Source organism: Podarcis tiliguerta (genome assembly GCF_965153285.1).
Source record: "Podarcis tiliguerta genome assembly, chromosome: 14".
In the NCBI taxonomy this organism is placed as follows: Eukaryota; Metazoa; Chordata; class Lepidosauria; order Squamata; family Lacertidae; genus Podarcis; species Podarcis tiliguerta.
Genome location: NC_139547.1, coordinates 34,438,677 through 34,461,416, shown reverse-complemented (window position 1 = coordinate 34,461,416; position 22,740 = coordinate 34,438,677). Strand labels below are relative to the sequence as shown.

Genomic DNA, 22,740 nt, shown 5'->3' with positions numbered 1-22,740 from the left:
ATTTCTCTCCCATTGCTGCCTTGATGCAAATATTTGCTTTCACCGCTTCTGCCAACGTGAGTAACCAGTTGATAGTGCTCAATTGGTGTGTTGAAACAACAGACGGTTTATGAGTTTGCTTTCTTCTTCTTCGCTTCTTGTCCCATTTCCCCTTGTGTGTTGTGTGTTTTAGATTGTAAGCCTGCAGGCAGGGACTACTTTGTTTTTATGGGTTGTATGTAAGCCCCTCTGGGGGCATTTTTGTCAGAAGAGCAGGGTGCAAATGCACTAAATGCAATACATACATACTGTACTGATAGTGCTTTTTTCTGGGGGGACGCAGGGGTACGCATACCCCTAAACATTTTGTGAATCTAAGTTCGGTCTCATTGAGGGGCAGTATTTCAATATGAGTAGGAAAATGAGAGTGCCCCTAAACATTTTTTTTAAAGAAAAAAAGGCGCTGCATACTGATTTGCAAATCTGTTTTATTCCAAGAGGCAGCAAGACATCCCTTATTGTGGGGTGCACTTAAATGTTAATACAGTGGTACCTCGGGTTACATAAGCTTCAGGTTACATACGCTTCAGGTTACAGACTCCACTAACCCAGAAATAGTGCTTCAGGTTAAGAACTTTGCTTCAGGATGAGAACAGAAATTGTGCTCCGGTAGTGCGGCAGCAGCAGGAGGCCCCATTAGCTAAAGTGGTGCTTCAGGTTAAGAACAGTTTCAGGTTAAGAACGGACCTCCAGAACAAATTAAGTACTTAACCCAAGGTACCTCTGTATAACAATGTGGGTGCAGATGACACCTCCCTATGTTCCCTTGTTAAATCAGCCCTTTATATAGAAACACAAATTTTGGTCTTGGATTGAACATGGGGCCTTCTGCAGGCAAAGCAGGTGCTCTCCCACTGAGCCAAAGCCCTTCCCCAGTGGCTGAGATCTCACTTCACCCAGCTGCTCAGTAAGCAAAAAATGTATGGCTACCAAAAAAAAGGGGGGGGAGGGAAGGCAAGAGGTTCTGGGGGCCAGTGCCAAAGATTTCTACAGCAGCCCCTCACGACACCCCTGGAGCTTGTGTAGATAACTTTAGGGGTGTTTTTAAGTGCACCCCTACTTTTTCAGGAGCAAAATGTTATTGGGGATGAGGTCAAGTCTGTAGCAAAAGAATATTACTTGGAGCATTGAATCACTGAGATGGGGGTTCTGCTGCTCCTGTTTTTGGTCAAGGATGTGGAACCAGGCTGCTTCTCTGGGAGAATTGATGTTGCAATCCCCCCCCCCCCCCCCGGAAAGCCAAATGGGTGTTTCCTGCCACCCTGTCCACCTTGCCAGATCGCCTGGTGCCAAAGCCAATGATAGGCAGAGTCAACTAATGCTTGTTTTGTGCCCATCCTCCCCACCCCCAACTAAGTCTACAAAGGCACCACTGAGGCTAAGGATGATGGAGATGATAGCCAGGGCCACCAGCCGCCCCTGAACTGGCTGTAAGTAAGAAGGCAGGGCGGGTGGGGGCTGATGGAAAATGAGGGTGGGGCAGTGCCCCATTCTCCCTAATGGACCGGCCTCTGCTGTCCTGCTGTGGTTTGACATGGTACAGTCCATCCAACCTCTCAGAGGACTCATTCAACACCTCATGAGCATCTCATTCTGCAGGGTGTGCAACCTAAGCCTTGGACAACGTCATTCCAAGAGTGCCTTCTTTGAACGTGAAAGTGAGTCATCATAAGCCAGTTGACGGCAGCGCTGTCTTTTTCATTTCTTCGGGATGCTCATCTTTCTTCCTGTAATGGATGGGAGCGTTTGGAGAGAGAGAGAGAAAATCAGATATGATTTGGAGAGTGTTTTTGGTATTCAAATAGAATTTAAAATTAACTTGCCTTTGGAGGGGAGTGTTTCATTGCACACAGCAGGGTTTCTAAATTTGAGAACTGTCATTTTAAGGTGACACAGAACCTCTTAACAGCTCAGAGCAGGTAAGATTCTTCTAGGGGCACAGCAAAGACAGAACTGCGAGTGGAACCTGAAACTTTTACTAGTTGCTGCAGGTTGGCAGCCCCATCCAGACATCTCTTTTTATTGTGCATTCATGATTCTTTGTGCTCATGGTATCAGGGTAGTTATATGCATCCTGCTTTTAATACTATTTGCACCTGCAAAATTTTTGGGGCAGACATACTGCTTGGTTTCCAATCAATGCATGCCCCTTACATTTATACATCAAATGTTCTGGTTGTTGTTGTTTTGTCCAGCTTTTCTCGGACAATGATGATAATGAGGTGACATTGGGGAAGCAGTGCAGAGCAACTAATAAAGCAGAATGAAGTATGGATGGCTTTGTATCAGTTCATGTGCTATTACAGTATCAGTGGCATGCTGCAGAGCACACTTTCTCGGGAAACCTCATGGGGAAGCAAGATGTTGCAGTGTTAATGTTGTGAGCCTCTCCATCCTATGTTCAGGTTGTTTATAGGTGTACATAAAGGCATATATCCCATAGACATTGCAGTCTCTATTGAGGAAGTCTCCTAAGGAAATCGAACCCTGGGTACGTGCTGGGACCCCCAGAATCTCTCACTGCTTGGATATTGGGGTAATGAGCAACAGTACCAGGTAATAGATTTTTATACCTGAGCTAGAAGCATAACAATTGACAAAATTGGTTTTTTGTTTTTTAAAAAAGAGACTTCATATTCCTCTGCTCTGGCAAAGCTGTTCACAATAAGCTGGTTGCTTTCCCATTTCACAGCCCACAAAACCAGCAAAAAAACATATGTGCAATCTTTGAAAATGCGTTTTGAATGGACGCGTTTTGCCGCTGTTTACGTAGAGCGTTCTGGCTTCTAACAGATTGCCGGAGTCGTTTCTAGATGCTTTTTATCCAGAGATAGATGATATGCTTAATAAAACATCTGCTATGCTATTGTTAATTAGGGATTGGAAATGGTTTCTATGCAAAGGGAGAGAAAGAAAAAGAAAAGAACCCACAACTGGAGATATATTTCAAGTTAGGGAGTAGTGGAATATCATTATTTAATGAGATGGCAACTAGCTGTAGTCTTGGTCGGATCCTGGCACACTCAGGAAGGCAGGAAGTATTCCAGCTAAAAGCGTATGCCTTTTAATGTGGACTTGTTCAGGGCTGACCACAAGCATTTCTCAAGTTGCAAAGGCTGTCCCTATGTTTCTTGTCGAACCATGACCTGGGAGACTTGGGTGTGAATCCCTACTCAGCTATGAAGCTTACTGGGTGACCTTGGGCCAGTCACTGTCTCTCTGCCTAGCTTACCTCACAGGGTTGTGAGGATAAAATGGGGAGGGCAGAACCATGTACACCACCTTGAACCCCTTGCCATTGGGGAGGGGAAGGTGGTGTAAAATTAATAATAAATTCCTGGGTGGCAAAGAGGCAGGGGTGCCAACTTGAATAAAATATTAGGGATGCCCAGGTAAGCCCTGCCCCCCATAATCGACCACATGACACGATGCACGCACACCATTTGATTGACAATGCCCATCAACTTTTGGGGGCCCCAGTCCCCCTCAAATATTTTATTGGGGGCCCCAAAGACCCTTTGGCTCCTAGGAGTTGGCTCCTATGCAAGGAGGTATGGGCTGCATGGAGCCATTGCGGGTGCCAATCTGATGGTGCATCCATAGAGTCCTGACCCTGCTGCCGCCTTATTGCATCCAAATAAGCTGCAGAGATGCCAGAGCTGGCAGGGTGGCTCTGTTGTGCCACACTGGCTCCCACTCATCTGCACATCTCAAGACGAATGTATGGACTGGGGCGTAGCTGTCCGGCAGGCAAAGCTCCCAGTATGGTCTGAAGGCACACAAGGCTACCACGAGGCTACGCCCTTGCTAAAGCCCAGTGGGTCTTGGTTTGATTGGTGCCTGGAACAGGGAGCTGCCTTACTCTGAATCAGACCACTGGTCTATCTAGCTCAATGTCACAGTGCTTTTCTGGATGGATGTGTAGAAAATAGCCTAGGAACATAAGAAGAGCCTTTGGATCAGGTCAGTGGCCCATCTAGTCCAGCATCCTGTTCTTACAGTGGCCAGGCAGATACTGGTGGGAAATCTTGAAGCCGGATCCAAGCACAAGAGCCCTCTCCCCTCCTGCGGTTTTCAGCAAGTGATACTTAGACCATGGAGGCAGTGCATAGCCATCCTTGCTAGTAGCCATGAATAGCCTTATCCTCTAAGAACCTTATCCTTGGCACAGCTTCTGCACAAAGGCAAAATTAGCCTTCGTCGTTCCACTCACTTTTGCCCCTGGCCCTGCCCATCACTGGTGTCTGGCCCCCATAAGGTTGCCTAAAAGGTAATGTGGCCCCCCTTAGCGTGAAGAAGGATCCCTACCCCTGCATTAGGCCCCTCTGATCTTTTGTATTGTGTTTCTGTGCTGCATCTGTGCAAGCGGGGGGGGGGGGGTAGGGTAACAAAGCAGGCAAATTGCTGTGTTTTCTACTGCATTCTCTATGAATGCGGGTTGCATTTTGCGATGTGACAATTGAGGACCCAAATTTTACTGTGCCATAGTTTGCAGTGCAGATGTCTCTTTACGGGCCCAGCGATTTAGAAGGCGAAATGAACATTGCATGAGAGATGTTTTATAGTGTCGCAAGCAAAAATAAATAAATAAATGAAATAAATGGCCCTCATAATTGCCGGCTGATTGAATCCACGTGAAAGTTTTATACGGATACATGTTGTTTACTAGGATGTTTTCATAGGGTGTAATAAGACTTGCATTGATATTTCATTGCCGAATAATCAATGTGTGAGTGAAACATGACAAAATTATGACTGGGAAAAGAGCATGCTGGTGTTTTATTGTGGTTTCAGAGTGCGGATGTGATTTGTGAAGATGCAGATTTTTATATTTATTTCTTACAGGAGTGAATAAAACAGGATTTTCAGTGAATGGCTTGCTAGCTGGCGTTTGCTGATCTGCCTCTCAGGAATAAGAACACTCCTGTCCTTTGCCTTATGTAGTACATTATGAGTAGAAAGACCCTTTTTCAGCCTGAGGGACACATTGCCTCAGTGGTGGGTGGGGCCAGATCCAAAAGTGGGCAGGGCAATTTATGTGATTCTTACTTTTGCACCTTTGACTGGCAGAGGTTCTCCTGGATTTCAAGTAGGGGAGTCTTGTCACCCCAACTGGGAGATGCTGGGGATTGAATCTGGGACTTCCTTCATGCAAAGCAGACGCTATACCACTGAGCTGTGGCCCTTCCCCAAAGGGCAGATGGCCATAGCTCTGTGGTAGATCATCTGTTTTGCATGCAGAAGGTCCCAGGTTCAATCCCTGGCATCTCCAGACAGAGCTGAGAATGTCCCTTGCTTGAACTCCCAGAGAGTTGCTGTCAGTCATTGTGGACAATTGTGGACCCCATGGTCTGACTCCAAATAAGTTATTTTCCTGTGTTCCTATGGAGCAATGGATCCTGTCAACTGCCTGAGGTTGCCAGGTGCCAACACTGGCCTTCTTTACCTCTGCTTCCTCCTTCCACAACATGCCATTCCAGAACTAGGGAGCAAAGAAGGAAATACGGCTTACCTCTTCTGATGTTGACTAGCCCTGTAGGACACTATGGAGATGGGTATCAGAAGAAGCAGGACTCCCAGGATGCCTCCTACAAGGATGGGAATAAGGATGTTCCTGGATGGTGCTGAATGGAGCATGTTGCGAGTGAATGCCAAAGAGCCATTGTTGGGTTCGGGATGGACTCCCAGGAGCTCACACATCAACGGGTAAATGTGGATGGTGTCAAAGGGTTCTGCCAAATAGCCCTTCTTGAAATCTGGACCAAAAGCTCTGAAGATGGTCTTCATATCCATGTCTTCGTTGTCAAATCCATGGTCACCTTTGTTGACGTAGAGGATGAACCTCTGAAAAGAGAACGTAAGCACATTTCCAATGGTTTGTGCACTTATATTTATTGCATGCCTGAAGTGCTCTTAGGTTTCTGGAGGAAAGTGCTTCTTTAACGATTCCATCTGGGTGCATAGCTAAGCAACACAGAATTAAATTATGGGATTTGTAACCACAAGCTGTAGCGATGGGTAGCAGCGTAGATGTGTGTTTTTTTTGGGGGGGGGGGATACTACACAGCAATCATAAAGTGGGTGTGGGAAGTGGAGGTGGACAATCTGCCTTTTCCTATGCCCTGCTGTGTTTGAGCAGAAGGTGCTGGTGGTGGAGGAGACATTTTTCTTTCCGTTCTCCCAGACCCTTTCTCTAATTTTGTTTTGGGGGGACACTTTTTTCTTCCCATTGATTTCAAAGGGAGAGAAATAAACTAGATCAGCTCCAGGACTAGTATAATCCCCCCCCCCCCCGTTCTCATTAACAGAACCATAAAATCATAGAGTTGGAAGGGATCATCATAAGGGTCAATCTAGCCCAACCTCGTGCAGTGCAGGAATCTTTTGCCCAATGTGGGGCTTGAACCCACAACCCTAAGATTAAGAGCCTCATGCTCTGCTGACTAGATGAACAGTTTGTGGGGGACTACACAGGGTGGGTTCTTTTAAGCACAGAACTATCCAAGGTAGCTGCCAAAAGGAAGGTTACACTTTGGATGGATTCTTTGGGGATCTGCAAAACAGCCCCAGAAACTATACAGTAGCAATAGCAGCAGCAGCAGCAGCAGCAGCAGCAGCAGCAGCAGCAGGGGCCTATGATTGTAATACAGTACAGTGGTACCTCGGGTTACATATGCTTCAGGTTACATACGCTTCAGGTTACAGACTCCACTAATCCAGAAATATTGCTTCAGGTTAAGAACTTTGCTTCAGGATGAGAACAGAAATTGTGGTCCGGCGGCACGGCAACAGCAGGAGGCCCCATTAGCTAGAGTGGTGCTTCAGGTTAAGAACAGTTTCAGGTTAAGTACAGACCTCCAGAACGAATTAAGTACTTAACCTGAGGTACCACTGTATTGAAAATATGCACGTTGAGTGTTTTATACTGTATTTTTTACTGGTTTTCATTGTAAGCCCTTTGAATATTTTAACAGGAAAAATGTATTAATATTAAATCTAGATCTAAAAATGCGCCATGAGCATGCCTTGTGTAACCCTCTGCAAACATGTCACTTGAGGAAATGTTGTGTGCAAAAAAAGGATAGATAGATGATTGATAGATAGATAGATAGATAGATAGATAGATAGATGATAGATAGATAGATGATAGAGATAGATAGATAGATAGATAGATAGACAGACAGACAGACAGACAGACAAGTAGATAGCTGTGCAATGTCAAAATGATTCATACAAAGCAAGACCTTTCATAACCTCTCAGTTCTCATCACTGCCTGCCAAATGTTGGAAGCCTTAGGACTTGGTGCATCAGCCACTATATGTCACTATTGCTCCACTCGAAACTGGGCACCAAGTTCACATCCGTGGTTTACAATTCTAGCCTTATGCTTTGAAAACTTCAGACGTACACCTAAAAAAAAAAGGTATGATGTGTGAAGAGGTCTTTCATGCTTCAGGATGCATGAAATGTGTTAACTTGGTCTGAAGATCAGTCTACATGTTTAGAAATAGCTTGTGGAACTGCAGATTGAACTGCTTGAGAATGCAGGTGGGCAACTGTATGACCGAAAACTAGCTTGTTTGGAGAAATGGCTCTTTATCTTTATTGATACTATTTTCACCATGCTCTTCAGCTGAAAAATAAAAGGCCTGCAGAGCACAATTAGAGCCTGCTGGATCAGGCCAATGGTCCATCTAGCCCAGAATCTTGTTCTCGCAGTGACCACTCAGATGCCCTATTGAGGGCAAGCAGGACCAGAGCCCAAGAGCAGTCTCTCCTCTTATGGATTCCAGCAACTGAACAGCAACTGTTTTTAAAACATAGATGCATCTATTCCCCCTTCTCACCCCTTCCATACAAGGAAGGCCATACTATGTACTTTTTCTGAATATGCTTTTAGGTTCTATGCACATTTTCATTTTGGATGCAACAAGCTCAGTGGAGCACACCATTTTGCAATGGAAACATTTCCATAGGATGCACGCCGCCCAGGTGGTGAGCTTTGTCATGCATTCCACTTTGCAGATCTTTGGAATTTATTGGCTCTCCAGGTTGCAGCATGCCTGAGAGTTTGCCACATGGGGGCGCAATCAGAAGGAAAAGATCCCAAGGCGAAAGTGAGAGTAAAAAGCCATGCTGTGCACTTACTGTCATTTCCCCACAAAAATTGTACTAGTCTTTACGATGTTTTGAATTTTAACCACTATTCTGAGTAGCAAACATTTAAGATCACAGCTAGTGGAGTGTGTATTTTGCATAGGGAGAATTCCATCAGAAATTGAAATGGGAGCATAAATTGGCTACGATTTGCATATTCAGGAATGGAAATCACACAGTCAAATACGAGCAGTATTTACTATTTTTTTTTCTTTTAGTCCATAGTCTTTATGTTAAATAATATATTATTTATTTACGTTGTATCTGATGTTTCCCTTCCACTGAAATTGAAATAGTTTCGGCCACAGTGAATAGTGGGATGTAGGTTTTAGTGGAAGCCGAAGTGCAACAGAAGGTTAACAGTGCTGAGTGCAATGAACACAAGACAGAATGAAAATCTCTGCCTCCTGACATGTCTAATAGTGAATCTCAACATTTAAAGCTTCTGTCCAGGATTACTGGACTATGGTGGGTGCTGCCGTTTATTTTCTCATTCCCTTCCACTTATGAATCATTTCCTATGAAACATCTTAGAGGGATAGAACAATAAAACATCAGAAAGAAAAACATACAGCAAACCAAGTTCATATATAAAAACAATTAGTTCCACAAAACTTGGAGGACCACAGGTTCCCTTCTCCTGAATTATGGCGGTTGGAGGATGGATGGCGCTTAGCAGATTGAGGTTGAATCCTGACAAGACAGAAGTACTCTTTTTGGGGGACAGGGTGGGCAGGTGTGAGGGACTCCCTGGTCTTGAATGGGGCAACTGTGCCCCTGAAGGACCAGGTGCGCAGCCTGGGAGTCATTTTGGACTCACAGCTGTCCATGGAGGCGCAGGTCAATTCTGTGTCCAGGGCAGCTGTTTACCAACTCCATCTGGTACACAGGCTGAGACCCTACCTACCCACAGACTGTATCACCAGAGTGGTGCATGCTCTAGTTATCTCCCGCTTGGACTACTGCAATGTGCTCTATGTGGGGCTACCTTTGAAGGTGCCCTGGAAATACAACTAATCCAGAATGCGGCAGCGAGACTGGTGTCTGGGAGTGGCCGCTGAGACCATATAACACCGTTCCTGAAAGACCTACATTGGTTCCCAGTATGTTTCCGAGCACAATTCAAAGTGTTGGTGCTGACCTTTAAAGCCCTAAATGGCCCTGGCCTAGTATACCTGAAGGAGCATCTCCACCCCCATCGTTCAGCAGTGCTTGAGGTGCAGCGCTGAGAGCCTTCTGGCGGTTCCCTCACTGTGAGATGTGAGGTTACAGGGAACCAGGCAGAGGGCCTTCTCGGTAGTGGCACCTGCCCTGTGGAATGCCCTGTCATCAGATGCCAAGGAAATAAACAACTATCTGACTTTTAGAAGACATCTGAAGGCAGCCCTGTTTAGGGAAGCTTTTAATGTTTGGTGTTTTATTGTATTTTTAATATTCTGTTGGGAGCCATCCACCGTGGCTGGGCAAACTCAGCCAGATGGGCGGGGTAGTAGTAGTAATAATAATAATAATATGTGCATGTGTTAATATGGCATTTTACTTTTAAAAGATCCAAGTATTATTGCATGGAGTAGAAACCACATAAGGAGACCCCTGCTGGATCAGGCCAGGGGCCCATCTAGTTCAGCATCCTGTTCTCAGAGTGGACATCTGGATGCCCCAGTGGGAAGGCATAGCCAGGACCTGAGTGCAATAGCACCTCTCCTCTCTTAGGATCCCCAGCAACTGGTATGCAGAAGCCATGATTTCATAATGAACTTACCCCATTGACACTGTAACCCGAATCTCCATAAACCAGGATTGGCAGAACCCGTTCATGTTGAGCGTAATGGAAATGCTCAGGAAACTCTCCCTTTTTATACACTTTGAGATGAGGGTGGGCATTCTTCAATGCCTGATAGATTTCCTCTTCTTTACCCGGTTTGGGGAGGATCATGCCAAAGCCACCATAGTCTACGATGTCAAATTTCACCAGGTCGCTGAATTTAATGTAGTTGCTCAGCATGATCTCAGTAACTTCCGGTTTCTTTTTGACCGTGGTCATTCCATGATCGGACGTGATGATGACATTGAGGGTTTCCTTCAAGCCATGTTTTTCAATCGCTTCAAGGAGGTAACCGATGGTCCGGTCAATCTGTCGGATGATTGTTTTCCTGTCTTCAGTCTCTGGGCCAACCATGTGCCCCACCTTGTCAGGTTCCCCATAATAAAGTGTGACAAAATCAAAATCTTCCTCGGTGAACCATTTCATGACGATATCAATGTTTTCCCTCCACTCCGTCTCGTTACTGTCGGGGTGAGTAAAGGACTCAACCAAACTCCTTTGGACTGCCTGGCCACTGTAATTGGCACCTCCACCGGGATAGTGAAATGAAGCTGTTTTCTTCCCCTAGTGGAGAAAAAATGAGGGGGGTTTTAAATTAAAAAATGGGGAGTTCAGGGAATATTCTTAACTGTGTGAAGGACAAGAAAAATTAAGCCAAAGGGCTAGTTATACCTAGCATCTCTCTTCATTGTTGCAACCTGATTGCAAACATACTTCAACACACTCTGAAGCTGCTTCCAGGCACTCTGTTTATTGAACATCTCCCCCGGTTTGTTAGCGCAAATGCCACCTCCATACTATCAGTGTTTTGTGGAAGGGATTCAGCTGCAATACTGTAAATTTAGATTCACACAATTATAGTGAATTAAAGTGCCCTGGTGTAACAATTCCACTTTTTGTTTTTTTAAATTGGACTCTTGTGGTTAGGACAGTGATGGACATTAGCGTAGGCCTCACTGAGTTCCATGGGACTTCTGCTTAAACACGTATAGGATTTAAAGGAACAAGACAGGGATGTCCGTTGTCGCCGCTATTACTGTCCTGGAGGTCTTGACAAAAAACCTGAGGGAATCTACAACCGTGAAAGGTATAAGAATTGGTGTAAAAAAGTATAAGCTAAAAGCCTTTGCAGATGATTTGGTCCTAACATTAGAAGAGCCACAAACCAGTATAAGGGAAGCACTGGGAAAAAATGAAGAATTTGGGCAGTTGGCAGGTTTTCGCCAAAAATGTTGGCGAAAAATATGAATAAAGGAAAGATAGATGAGTTGCAACAGGAATTTGGAATTACGGCGGTCAAAAAAAAGCTAAATATTTGGGAATTTGGTTACCCACCCAAAATATTAATTGGTTTAATGACAATTATGTTTTAACATGGAGAGAAATTAAAAGTGATTTAGAAATATGGAGCAGATTAAATATGTCATTGTGGGGCAGAATATCCGCTATAAAGATGAATGTTCTACCCAATATGTTATTTCTTTTTCAAATGATTCCGATAATTAAAGGAACAGGGCAATTTAAGGATTGGCGAAAGATTCTATCGAGATTCATCTGGCAAGGGAAAAAAACAAGGATAAAGTTTAAATTATTAATAGACAAAAAAGAAACTCCTTGCCAGATTTGAAGCTCTACTATGAGGCGTCCTGCTTGTGTTGGTTGAAAGAGTGGATAACATTGAAAAATACAGATTTATTGGATTTAGAAGGTTATGATAACAGATTTGGGTGGCATTCGTATTTGTGGTATGATAAAGTAAAAGTGCATAAAGGATTTCTAAACCACATGATAAGAAAATCAATTTATGATGTATGGGATAGATATAAAAATCTGTTAGAATGGAAAACACCTTGGTAGCTATCTCCAGTAGAAGCACTGACTGTTAAAAAATTAAATATGGAAGAGAAATGGGCCACCTATGGTGAAATGTTGATAGAAACAGAGAAACGGTAGAAACTCAAACCATATGAACAGATAGGGGAAATGTTTACTGGTTGGCTGCAATGTTACCAAGTAAATGATATATTTAGTGCTGACAAAAGGAATTGCAGATTTGAAAGTAAGAAATCTAAATTTCAAACTGAACTGCTGGAGGGTAAAGTTAAACTGTTGTCAAAGATGTACAACTTTTTGTTAGAATGGTGTACTAAAGATGAAGAGGTGAAAGAAGTAATGACGAAATGGTCTATAGACGCTGGGCATAATATCCAGTATGAATCTTGGTCAAAATTATGGAATCAGAATTTAAAATTTACAGCATGTATGGTACACTGAAAGAAAATGTAATGAAAATGATGTATTGGTGGTATTTGACCCCAGTAAAACTGGCCAAAATGTATAGGATGAAAAATAAATTATGTTGGAAATGCAATGAAAAGGATGGAGACTTTTACCATATGTGGTGCACTTGTTATAAGGTGAAAACTTTTTGGGAAATGGTCTATAATGAACTAAAAAAGATGTTAAAATACACCTTCCCCCAAAAACCGGAAGCATTTTTGCTTGGGTTGATGGGAGAAGAGATTGCAAAAGTAGACCAAAGACTGTTTATGTATGCCACCACTGCAGCAAGAATTTTGTTAGCCTAAAGGTGGAAATCACAAGAATTACCAACGATTGAGGAGTGGCAGATGAAGATGATGGACTATGCAGAGCTAGCCAAACTGACTGTGAGGATCCGGAACCAAGGTGACGAGAAATTCCAGAGAGATTGGAGTAAATTTATTGAGTACTTGAGAGACCATTCCAAAAATGTGAAGACACTAGCAGGATTGACATAAATCCTGCTACACAATATAAAAATAGTATCTGAACATGGATAATAGAAGGATTTGATATGTATTGAAGGACAGAAACTGACAGCAGAAATACATATACAATTTTTTAGGAAATTGGAAACCAGTTGAAGGGAGGGAGGTAAGTCACAAGTTCAGCAGAGCAAATGCTTTTGAATGGCTATCATAATGTCATATTTTATGTTTCTGTTTTATTACTGAAAATAATAAAAATTATATTAAAAAAAATAAACACGTATAGGATTACGCCATAAGGTAGAAGTTTCCTCCACATATGAAATGCCTGTCAAATCAGAGGTAACCTCTGCCATAAATTTTACAGAGTAATTTTATTAATTCAATCAATTTCAGAGTAGCACCAGCCAGATTATTATTATTATCATTATTATGCTTATCATAATGTTCTTACTGACATTTAATATGCCATTTTGGGGCTGAGAAAAGGTCAAAGCTGCTTTAAAACCCAACTTCACAAAAACAGGCAAATCCTGCCAAGGAATGAAAAGATCAATCTGAGTTCATAATACTGTCCAGGTACAGTGGACGCCTGGGTCGCGAACGTGATCCATGTGGGAGGCACGTTCGCAACCTACAGCATTCACAACCCACAGCGCCGCATCTGCGCATGTGCGGGTCATGATTCGGCGCTTCTGCGCATGACACGATTTAGTGTGTCTGCGCATGCGCAAGCACCGAAACCCGGAAGTAACCCGTTCCAGTACTTCCGGGTTCGGCGCGGTGCACAACCCGAAAACACACAACCTGAAGTGTCTGTAACCTGAGGTATGATTGTACTAAGGACAGAGTCCCGCTTGTAACATCAGAATCTCCATTGTGATATTTGGCACTCTTTGAGATACCAGTTCCACATTTTCGTAGTTTCACAGTGCAACCCTGAGTATGTTTACTCAGAAGTACAGTGGTACCTCGGGTTACATACGCTTCAGGTTACATATGCTTCAGGTTACACACTCCGCTAACCCAGAAATAGTGCTTCAGGTTAAGAACTTTGCTTCAGGATGAGAACAGAAATTGTGCTCCGGCAGTGCGGCAGCAGCAGGAGGCCTCATTAGCTAAAGTGGTGCTTCAGGTTAAGAACAGTTTCAGGTTAAGTACGGACCTCCAGAACGAATTAAGTACTTAACCCGAGGTACCACTGTAAGTCCCACTGTTCCAATGAAGGTTAATTCCAGCTGAATGCAAACAGGTTTGTTATCTCAAAATGCAACCCTATACATTTCTACTCAGAAGTAAGTGCCATAGCATTCAAGGTTGTCCCTCTGGGTGTTGTGGGATTACATTGAGCATTACAGAATTACAGAACCGGGGTGGGGGTGGGGTGGGAATAGACAGATCCCCATCCCCAAAGAGCTTACAATCTATACTTTCCCTGTATAAATTAAAACATGGCAAAGTGATGGCTAGCCTAATGTGCTAAATTTCCATGCACAAGGAGTTTTATCTGCAAACTTGCTATTCATGCACTACCAGAACTGGCGAAGTCCTGAGAAAAGTTTACCCCTTGATCCCAACTATTACTGCATAAAATGGCTTATGGGTTTCAGGCACTGGGGTGTACATACATCTATATACATCTATATTAGGACGGGGCACCTTTTCTGCTAGAGGGCCACATTCCCATCTAGGGAAGCTTCTGGGGGCCACATGCAAAAGTGGGTAGAGCAACAAATGTTAATTTACTCATATATCTCTGTCCTCCATGCAGACAAGCCAGAAGCATTACCAGAGTTCAATGATGTTTTCCAGCCTGCCAAAAACTATCAAGAGGGTGCGAATCAGGGTTGGTGAGGGGTTTGACATGGGGAAAAGGGTGTGGCTTTTGAGGGACCATCTCCTAGGGAGAGTTCTGCGTGTGAACTAGAGAAGCCTGGAGTCTGAGGCTCATCTCCCTCCAGCCTATATGCATAAACAGGCCCAATGGAGGGCAGTGACTATGCTCTCTTCCTCCCCCTCTTTATCCTCAGAATTGTACCTTGGAGAGCTTTGACGTCTGGCTCCAGATCTTTTTAACCCAAGTAGCTGAATTCACATTGAGTCAAAACCTGGCAGGGGAATTCCTCCTGTTCTTATTTCCAACAAAACAATTTAATAAAGCTCAATAAAAATATAATTATGTAGAAACAAGAGGGTATTTACTGTTCTTGCCTCCCCATTTTATTAACATAATCAACTTTACTAGCAGCTATAAAATTTGCGATTATTACCAGTTTTACTGGGAATGTTATTTTCTGTTAATATTGCTGCTTTCTTTTATTGCAGAGCGTCACAGACATTCTTATTATTCCTCAAAGTTGTGAATTGAGGCAGCTGGCAGGTTTGCGGGGCTGTTTCCACCCACCCCCCTTTCCTGATCGTACCCTTTGCTTAAACTAAAGTGCTTTGTAATTTTGGTTTCTCCTGCTTTTCACTTTGAAGGCTGCTTTCAATTTGACATAAGCTAGATTTAACCTTTAGCTGCACAAGCTCTTTAAAATTCCTGTTCCATGTGTCATTCGAATTAGCATCACTCTTCCCCGCACACCCCCCCCCATGCGAGGGCAAAGAAACTGTAGCTACATTTTCCTTCGCTAAGAGAAAGAGTGGAAGTAGTGGAAATACAGAAAAAGAAAAGAAAGGGAGTTATATTGTTTGGCTGGAGATTTACAAGGTCACTGTTTCTCTTGACATTCTATTTAGTCTTCTGCTAAACAGCGAAACATATCTTTAGAGAAATACTTCAAGGCTCTCCTATATCAATGCATTTTCAAAAAAGAAGAAGAAAGAAATTAGATGTATTATGTTTAATCTCTGAGTTGCTAGAGTGATGTTTGCTGAGACCAAATTCCTTTGCCTTGAATTTAAGACACATTTTGTCTTTTCCAAAGCAATCAGTACATGGGCTTTCAACGGACTAAGGGATGTTCAGCCATTTCATTGTCTCCCTCTGAACTTATCAACCAACGAACCAGTCGATCAAGAGGTAAATAGTATGTGGTCAGGAAATTCTGGCAACCAAACCTGGGCTCTTGACTCTCTGTGTAGGTTTTGGAACAAAAGAACTACCTGCCTGGATCAGGCCAGTACCCCATCAGGTTCTGCATCTTGTTCCCAGAGTGAGGAATCAGATCTCCACAATGATCAGGGCCCAGTACATTTTGGCATCTGAGGCAAACCGCAAAATAGCATCCTAATGGCAAGTGCTTTTTGACAGTGGAAGAGGCTGCCTCTGGTGCGGCTGTGACTATGATGAAACTCTGCACTTCTGATTTGGCCACTACAAGAGCCTTCATTTTGAGATGCATTAATGCCTCTGATGGTGGAGGCAGAACATAGCTAGTTGCCACTAATAGTCTTCCCCATGAAAATGCAACCCTTGGTCCAGAGAAACTCGAGGATGCCCTCGGACAATTCATTATAGCAATATAATCATGGCTCTGGATCCAGTACCTGGTTTTGAGCTGTGATCCACAGTGGCAGAACTCCATTGTCCCACCATTCGGTCTTGTTCTGTGTTTCTTTGTGGCCATACTTTCTCAGAGTCTCTGTGTTGAACATCATATTGTGGATGACACCATGGTCTTCGATCCAGCGGCCTAGGTTTGGAAAAGAAAAAGGATGAAGCGTGGTAAGAAAGGTGGGTGTTCTGTTGTGACTGTGGACTCACTGCCCCATAGGTGACTTGGGCTCCTGATAGTACCTCCCTCGCTTCTGCAGTAGTATGACGCTTGACTCACTTACTTGAGTGTTCTAGACCTATGTGTTCTGCTGCCATCTTGAATACAGAACAATTTTTGACACTGAGCCAGTGAGAGAGACTACAGGCTCTGAACATTTCACCACTTCTGCACTTTATTAGTGCACACTATATTGCATCGTAGAATGAATTTCTGGCAAAGATAATCTTTTTTAACCAATCACATTCAGATACTAATTAAATCATTATCTGAGTAATGTATTTACTTTACGGGAAGTTCTTTTTAATGAGGAATATTAATTAAAACCTGTTGGATGGCTGGTAAGCATATAAGCATATCTGCCTGTCTGTTTTAATTAATTCCCAGTAAATAATGAGACCATATAAACATGTAATTGCATTACAGATTTTTAGAGCTGTGTTGAACATAGCAATATATATATATATATATATATATATATATATATATATATATTGGAGAAACCTTTCTGTTTCTGAGTTTTAAACCTCAAGGGTGGAACATCTGCCTTGCAGGCAGAAAGTCCCAGGTTCAGTTTCCAGCATCTCCAGATAGGACAAGGGAAGACTCCTGCCTGAAACCCTGGAGAGCTGCTGCCAGTCAGTGTAGACAATACTGAGCTAGAGGCACCAATGGCCTGACTTGGTATAAGGCAGCTTCCTATGCTCTTCTGTTATCCCTGTGTAATCAGTCTTCCATGTCATAATCATGGATGTTTCCTGGAAATATCAACATACATGTATAAGGCAGGTTGGCCATCACTTGGTCACACCGGACTTCTTTTATGACCATAGGATGGGTGCTTTCAGCCATGACTTCCTGGGCTCTCCTCTTCATGGAGAAAGGCAACTTCCAAAGATACTCTCCCTGGAACCACAGCTGCCTGCCTTGAGTTCAGACCTGGGTGGTCATGCGATCTACTTTCTAGACGGTAGTTCTCTATTGGAAGGTACCTCAGAGGACAGTCCCACTGCTGGTAGGACTTTCAGGACCATGCCTTGTTTAATAATAAAGAACTATAAGAACAGAGACCAGCGGTGTGTGTGTGTGTGTAATTTCTGTGTCATGGTGGCCACCAGTTTGGATGGCTTTAAAAGAGAATCAGACAAATTCATGGAGGAGACACTATCAACGACTATAAGCCACTAAGGCTATGTTCTGCTTCCATGGTTGGAAGCAGCAATGCTTCTGAATACCAGTTGCTGGAAGCCACAGGAGGGGAGAGTTGCTCTTGTGCTTGGGTCCTGCTTCTGGGTTTCTCAAGGAGACATCTGGGTGGCCACTGTGAGAACAGGATGGTGGCCTTGATGGGCCATTGGCCAGATCTAGGAGGACTCTTATTGTGTTCTTACAAGTAGCAGCAAGGGGAGGGCTATTGCCTGTGGGCTTCCTGGAGGAATCTGATTGGCCACTGTCAGAAGAGGATGCTGGACTAGGTGGGCCTTTGGTCTGATCCAGCGGGGCTCCTCTTCTCTCACAGATTAGCATGCTCAACTCTATATGCCACTCTCGATCCCTAGTGATGCACTCTTTATTTTTTGGAGATGAGTAAGTGGGCACCCTCGATTTGGGCTTTGAGAGAGGCTCTGTCTGAAATAACAGAAAAGGCTAAAAACTGAGAGAGAGGAGCATGAAGAAGGTGGTGGTGGTGGTGGGGAGAGAAGCCTGGGACCAGCCTTGGCAGAAATCAGCAGAGGGAAGGGAGAGTTCAGATTCATTGTGGGCACAGGGCACTGCCTCTGCTAAATTAACTGCTGAGCGATAGACTTCTTAGCAAAAGGCCAAAGCTTATAGTATTCAGCTGCACTATAAATAATGATCTACCCAGAGAATGAGTCACAGGATCTGGCAGGGAAGAGAGAAAACAACAGCTTTGGTCTTGGAGAATAAAGTTCCTAGCAACAAATATTGAAGCTGGAAATAGACATCCCATGATATTGGGCCACTAGCCAGCCAAACGGCATAGGAAATAGAGGCGAATGTTTGCCAGGTTTGAATCAAGAGCCAGAACAGTGGCAGTGTGGTGTAGTGGTTAGGGTGCTGTACAAGGTCCCAGGAGACCAGGGTTAAAATCCACACACAGTCACACACAGTCATGCGTCTGGGTAGGGTTCTGAGCTTTGTAGGCACAGAGGAAATGCCTCATGGGCTCCATTGACTGCTCCCCACCCCACACATAAAGTTTTTAGCCTTGAATGCTTTCATTTAATTAGGATTGACTTCCAGCATATCTATTTGCAATAAAAATTATCAATTTTCCTCAGCTTTCAAAGTTATTTGTTGGCAATGATTGATGAATTAATTAATTAATCAAAGCACCCACCTTCCCGTCCTGGAAATGGACCTTATAAGGTGGCTGACTACTGTGATGGAACATCTAACAATAATGTAATATAAACACTAATTAAACAAGATGACAACTTAAACTTCTTTCCCAAAGGATTTTTCCGAAAGACTATACAATTTCCCCATTGATAATTCTGTAAGGTATTCGACTGCAGCAAGGTCAGTCAAAGCTGAATCCAAAACAATGTTGAATTGGGGGCCTCTGCAACGACTGCACCATCCCCCTTTGTAAGAGATGCCCCTTTTCTTAACATTTTTTTTTTCCTTTTTGCAAAGAGCAGAAGGATCATTACAAGTTAGTTGCTTAATTGGTCCCTGAACTTGAAGATAAGAGTTTATCTTGAATTATGTAAGGTTTATCTCTTGGTATCTGATAAGGGCTTTGATTAACATGCACACATACACACACCCTTTACAGATTATTCTTTCCTTGGAGGCAGTCACAGGAGTCATATACCAGAAGCATTACCCCCCCCCCCTTGTTTTATTGGTGAAATCAGTTCATTATTGGCTCATTGGAATGGTGAAGCTATGTGAACAGATCTCCTAGTAAATAAAAAATTGTCCAGTAGCACCTTAGAGACCAACTACGTTTGTTCTGGGTATAAGCTTTTGTGTGCATGCACACTTCTTCAGAAAGCATGCAAGCTTATACCCAGAACAAACGTAGTTGGTCTCTAAGGTGCTACTGGACAATTTTTTATTTATTTCGACTGTGTCAGACCAACACGGCTACCTACCTGAATCTAGATCTCCTAGTAGAAGAAGCAGTGTTTTGTCTCCCTGCACTAAACCCCTGCTTCTATTACCTGTTCTGTTCACATAGCTTCACTGTACCAATGACTTCTCGCTGTTAGATGAGTTACGCTGGAGAACGGACAGCAGGATTGTGATCCTGTTAGTTCTTCTAGACCCCTTGGTTGTTTTTGATGCCGTGTCATGGATTCTGTTATCCTTGTGGACCACTTGTCTAGCACTGATTATATGATGGTTCAGTTCTCCCTGGACAAACATTTCCAGAAGGTGGAGCTCTTCCTGAACCCCATAGCAATTGCCTATGTGGCACCACAGCAGTTGATATACATAAATCTCTGATACCAGTATGCTGTAGTGCCTAGGGTGTCAGACTAGGACCTGGGAGACCAGGGTTCAAATCCCCAGTCAGCCATGAGCTCACTGAATGACCTTGAGCCAGTTACTGCCTCTCAGCCTAGTCTACCTCACTGGGTTGTTGTGAGGATGACATGAATGTGGGAGGGAACAATTTATACCACCTTGAGCTCCTTTGAGGAAAGATGCAAGAACAATGCTATTTTAGCAGCTATGTCAGGGTTGGGGAACTCAAGCCTGGGAACCAAGTGTAACTCTCCAGACCTCTCTATCCCTTTGAACTTACACCCCTTCTCAACCACACCCTTTCCCCCAGGCCACACCCATCAGCAGCCCTGCTTTGCCCCCTCCTTGAGTGTTTTTGCCTGGCCGGAATGTGCCCTTGAACTCTGATAGTGCCTTTCGCTTGCCTGGTCCCAGCAAATGGAATTCCTCAACTTGCAATTCCCAGCAGTTGGCATTCAGAGGCATCCTGTCAGGTGGTGGAGTAACCACCCCCCCGCGGCAGGTTGCCAGGAACGGACGAGACAAGGAAAAGTCCTTACCATCTGCTTTTATGCAATATTCACAGACAGAGGCTTGGGAATGCAGCCTCTCAGGACAATGGCATTGTCCTGAATGACTCTCCACCCCTTTCCCCTCCCAATTCCTCATTCCTCATCTCTTCTAGGGGTGGTGTTAAGGACCGTTTGCTTCTGAGCCCTTTGCTCTACTACTTTCAAGGCTTGCCGGTTTCTAGGGGTGTCTGGAATGCTTTCTAAAGACGCTGTGTCCATCAGCTGTTGCCCTCCTGGTGCTTCCTTTTCCTCTCCCATTATTTCCCAGCTTTCCCCCTCATCTGCCTCTGAGCTGTGACCTCTCTCAAAGCCCTGTTGTAATTCTGAACTGTCTTCTTCTCTGGAAGGGTCAGGCTGGGGAGTGGTCTACACCATTTCTCCACTGCCCAGTCTCTGACAAATACTCAGTTAAAAACACAAGATGAGCCTGATGGCTCTTCTAGTCTAGCATCCTGTTCTCACAGTGGTCACCCAGATGTGAAGCCCCCAGTTGTGAAGCTATGGGAAACAGACAAGCAAGATATGACTGTTACAGCTTCTGACAGAGGAGAAAGAACATAGCCATTATGGTTAGTAGCAACTGATAGCCTTTTGTCAGACCCTCTTTGAAAGCTATCCAAGTTGGTTGCCATCGCTACATAAATAAAATAATACATAAATGGAATAGACATTTTACCAAGGCTGAACACCAGGAAACTGGGGAATATGGGATGGGCTTACCTGAGATGGTTGTGAAATGGGATGGTGAAGTCATGGTCGCAAAGGGAGGAGTTACATATTCCGCTTTCACCCCTTCTTTGACCAAGTGGTCCATGTTTGGAGTGTCGACATCCTGGTCATAATTCCACCGGAATCCATCGAAGGAGATCAGGAGGAGTTTATGAGCATTTGCTTTCACCTTGCCCTGTGTAACAGGGTAACAAGCAGTGGCTGCCAGGAGGGCAAACACCAGAGCAAGGAAGCTTGTGATCTTCATCTTGAGATGTCCAGCAGTCGAAAGAAAGTTCTCTATCTTACCGTCTGCTTTTCTGGCATGGTTTAAAAATACATACCTATTTACATATATCTAGAGCTGATCAGAGTAAAGTTCAGCACAGATAAGACTATTCATAGCTGCATGCTCATCTTCTTACTATCACCAGTTTCTGTGAAATGAAAACCACGCCAAATGCAAACGAGATAAAAAAGTATCTTTTGAAATCTGCAAAGATACTAGCAAGCTGCTAGTAAGGATGGATTCTTGGCCATTGGCCATGCTGGCTGTGGCTGATGACACAGGAGATAGTGAGGGCCACCAGCTTGGATGGCTTTAGAAGAGGACTGGGCAAATTAATGGAGGAGAAGGCTATATTGATACCAGCCATGATGGAGGTTGTGCTCTGCCTGCATAGTCAGAGGCACTAATGCTTCTGAATACCAGAAATCACAGTGGGGGAGAGTACTTTTGTACCCGGGTCCTGCTTGCCAGTGTCCCACAGGCATCTGGGGTGGAGCATTGTTGGACAAGATGGGTTACTGGTCTGATCCAGCAGGCTCTTCTGATGTTCTTAAGTGTTGCCCAACAGCTTCTGGAGGCCACCACGTTGGTGAAGGTAGGGGGGCCTGATTAATTGGGCAGCATTTTAAAAAAGCTTTGTTTCATGCAATGCTCTCCCCAGGGAAGAAGAAGAAGAAGAAGAGTTTGGATTTGATATCCCGCCTTTCACTCCCTTTCAGGAGTCTCAAAGCGGCTAACATTCTCCTTTCCCTTCCTCCCCCACAACAAACACTCTGTGAGGTGAGTGGGGCTGAGAGACTTCAAAGAAGTGTGACTGGCCCAAGGTCACCCAGCAGCTGCATGTGGAGGAGCGGAGACGCGAACCCGGTTCCCCAGATTACGAGACTACCGCTCTTAACCACTACACCACACTGGCTCTCAAGCTCACCTGGTGCCATCATTACATGTCTTTAGGCACCAGGCAAAAATGTTGCTCCATAACCAGGAGCTTTTTAAATGTGCTTGTGGGAGAGGGTTTACTGGTTTGTTATGTTATGTATTTTGTGTTCTCATTTTGTATTTTCTTTTTTTATGCTGTAAACTGCCTTGTGATCTTCAGATGAAGGGCTGTATATAAATTTAATAAAACAAACAAACAAACAAAGTTTATATGAAATATATATGGGAAACCTGCAAATGAAAAAGAACCATCTTAGTAGG

General features: G+C 43.9%; 1 protein-coding gene across 1 annotated transcript; it reads right to left on the bottom strand.

The window, feature by feature from the left end:
* Positions 1-449: 449 nt before the first annotated feature.
* On the bottom strand, positions 450-21,537 carry LOC310664712 (ectonucleotide pyrophosphatase/phosphodiesterase family member 7-like). The gene is made up of 6 exons (XM_083414227.1): positions 21,264-21,537; positions 16,265-16,410; positions 9,960-10,586; positions 5,552-5,883; positions 772-1,766; positions 450-532 (listed from the first exon to the last, which is right to left on the bottom strand). Exons 1-5 carry the CDS (start codon positions 21,517-21,519, stop codon positions 1,706-1,708), a joined length of 1,422 nt encoding a protein of 473 aa, XP_083270353.1. The 5' UTR covers positions 21,520-21,537; the 3' UTR covers positions 450-532; positions 772-1,705.
* Positions 21,538-22,740: the final 1,203 nt, after the last annotated feature.

Coding starts and splice junctions, on each gene's coding strand:
- LOC310664712 (XM_083414227.1), bottom strand. CDS start 21,519: ATGAAGATCACAAGCTTCCTTGCTCTGGTGTTTGCCCTCCTGGCAGCC. Junction 5,884..9,959: donor CGGGTTACAGTGTCAATGGG/GTAAGTTCATTA, acceptor TTCTCTTTTCAG/AGGTTCATCCTCTACGTCAA. Junction 1,767..5,551: donor GCTAGTCAACATCAGAAGAG/GTAAGCCGTATT, acceptor CATCCATTACAG/GAAGAAAGATGAGCATCCCG.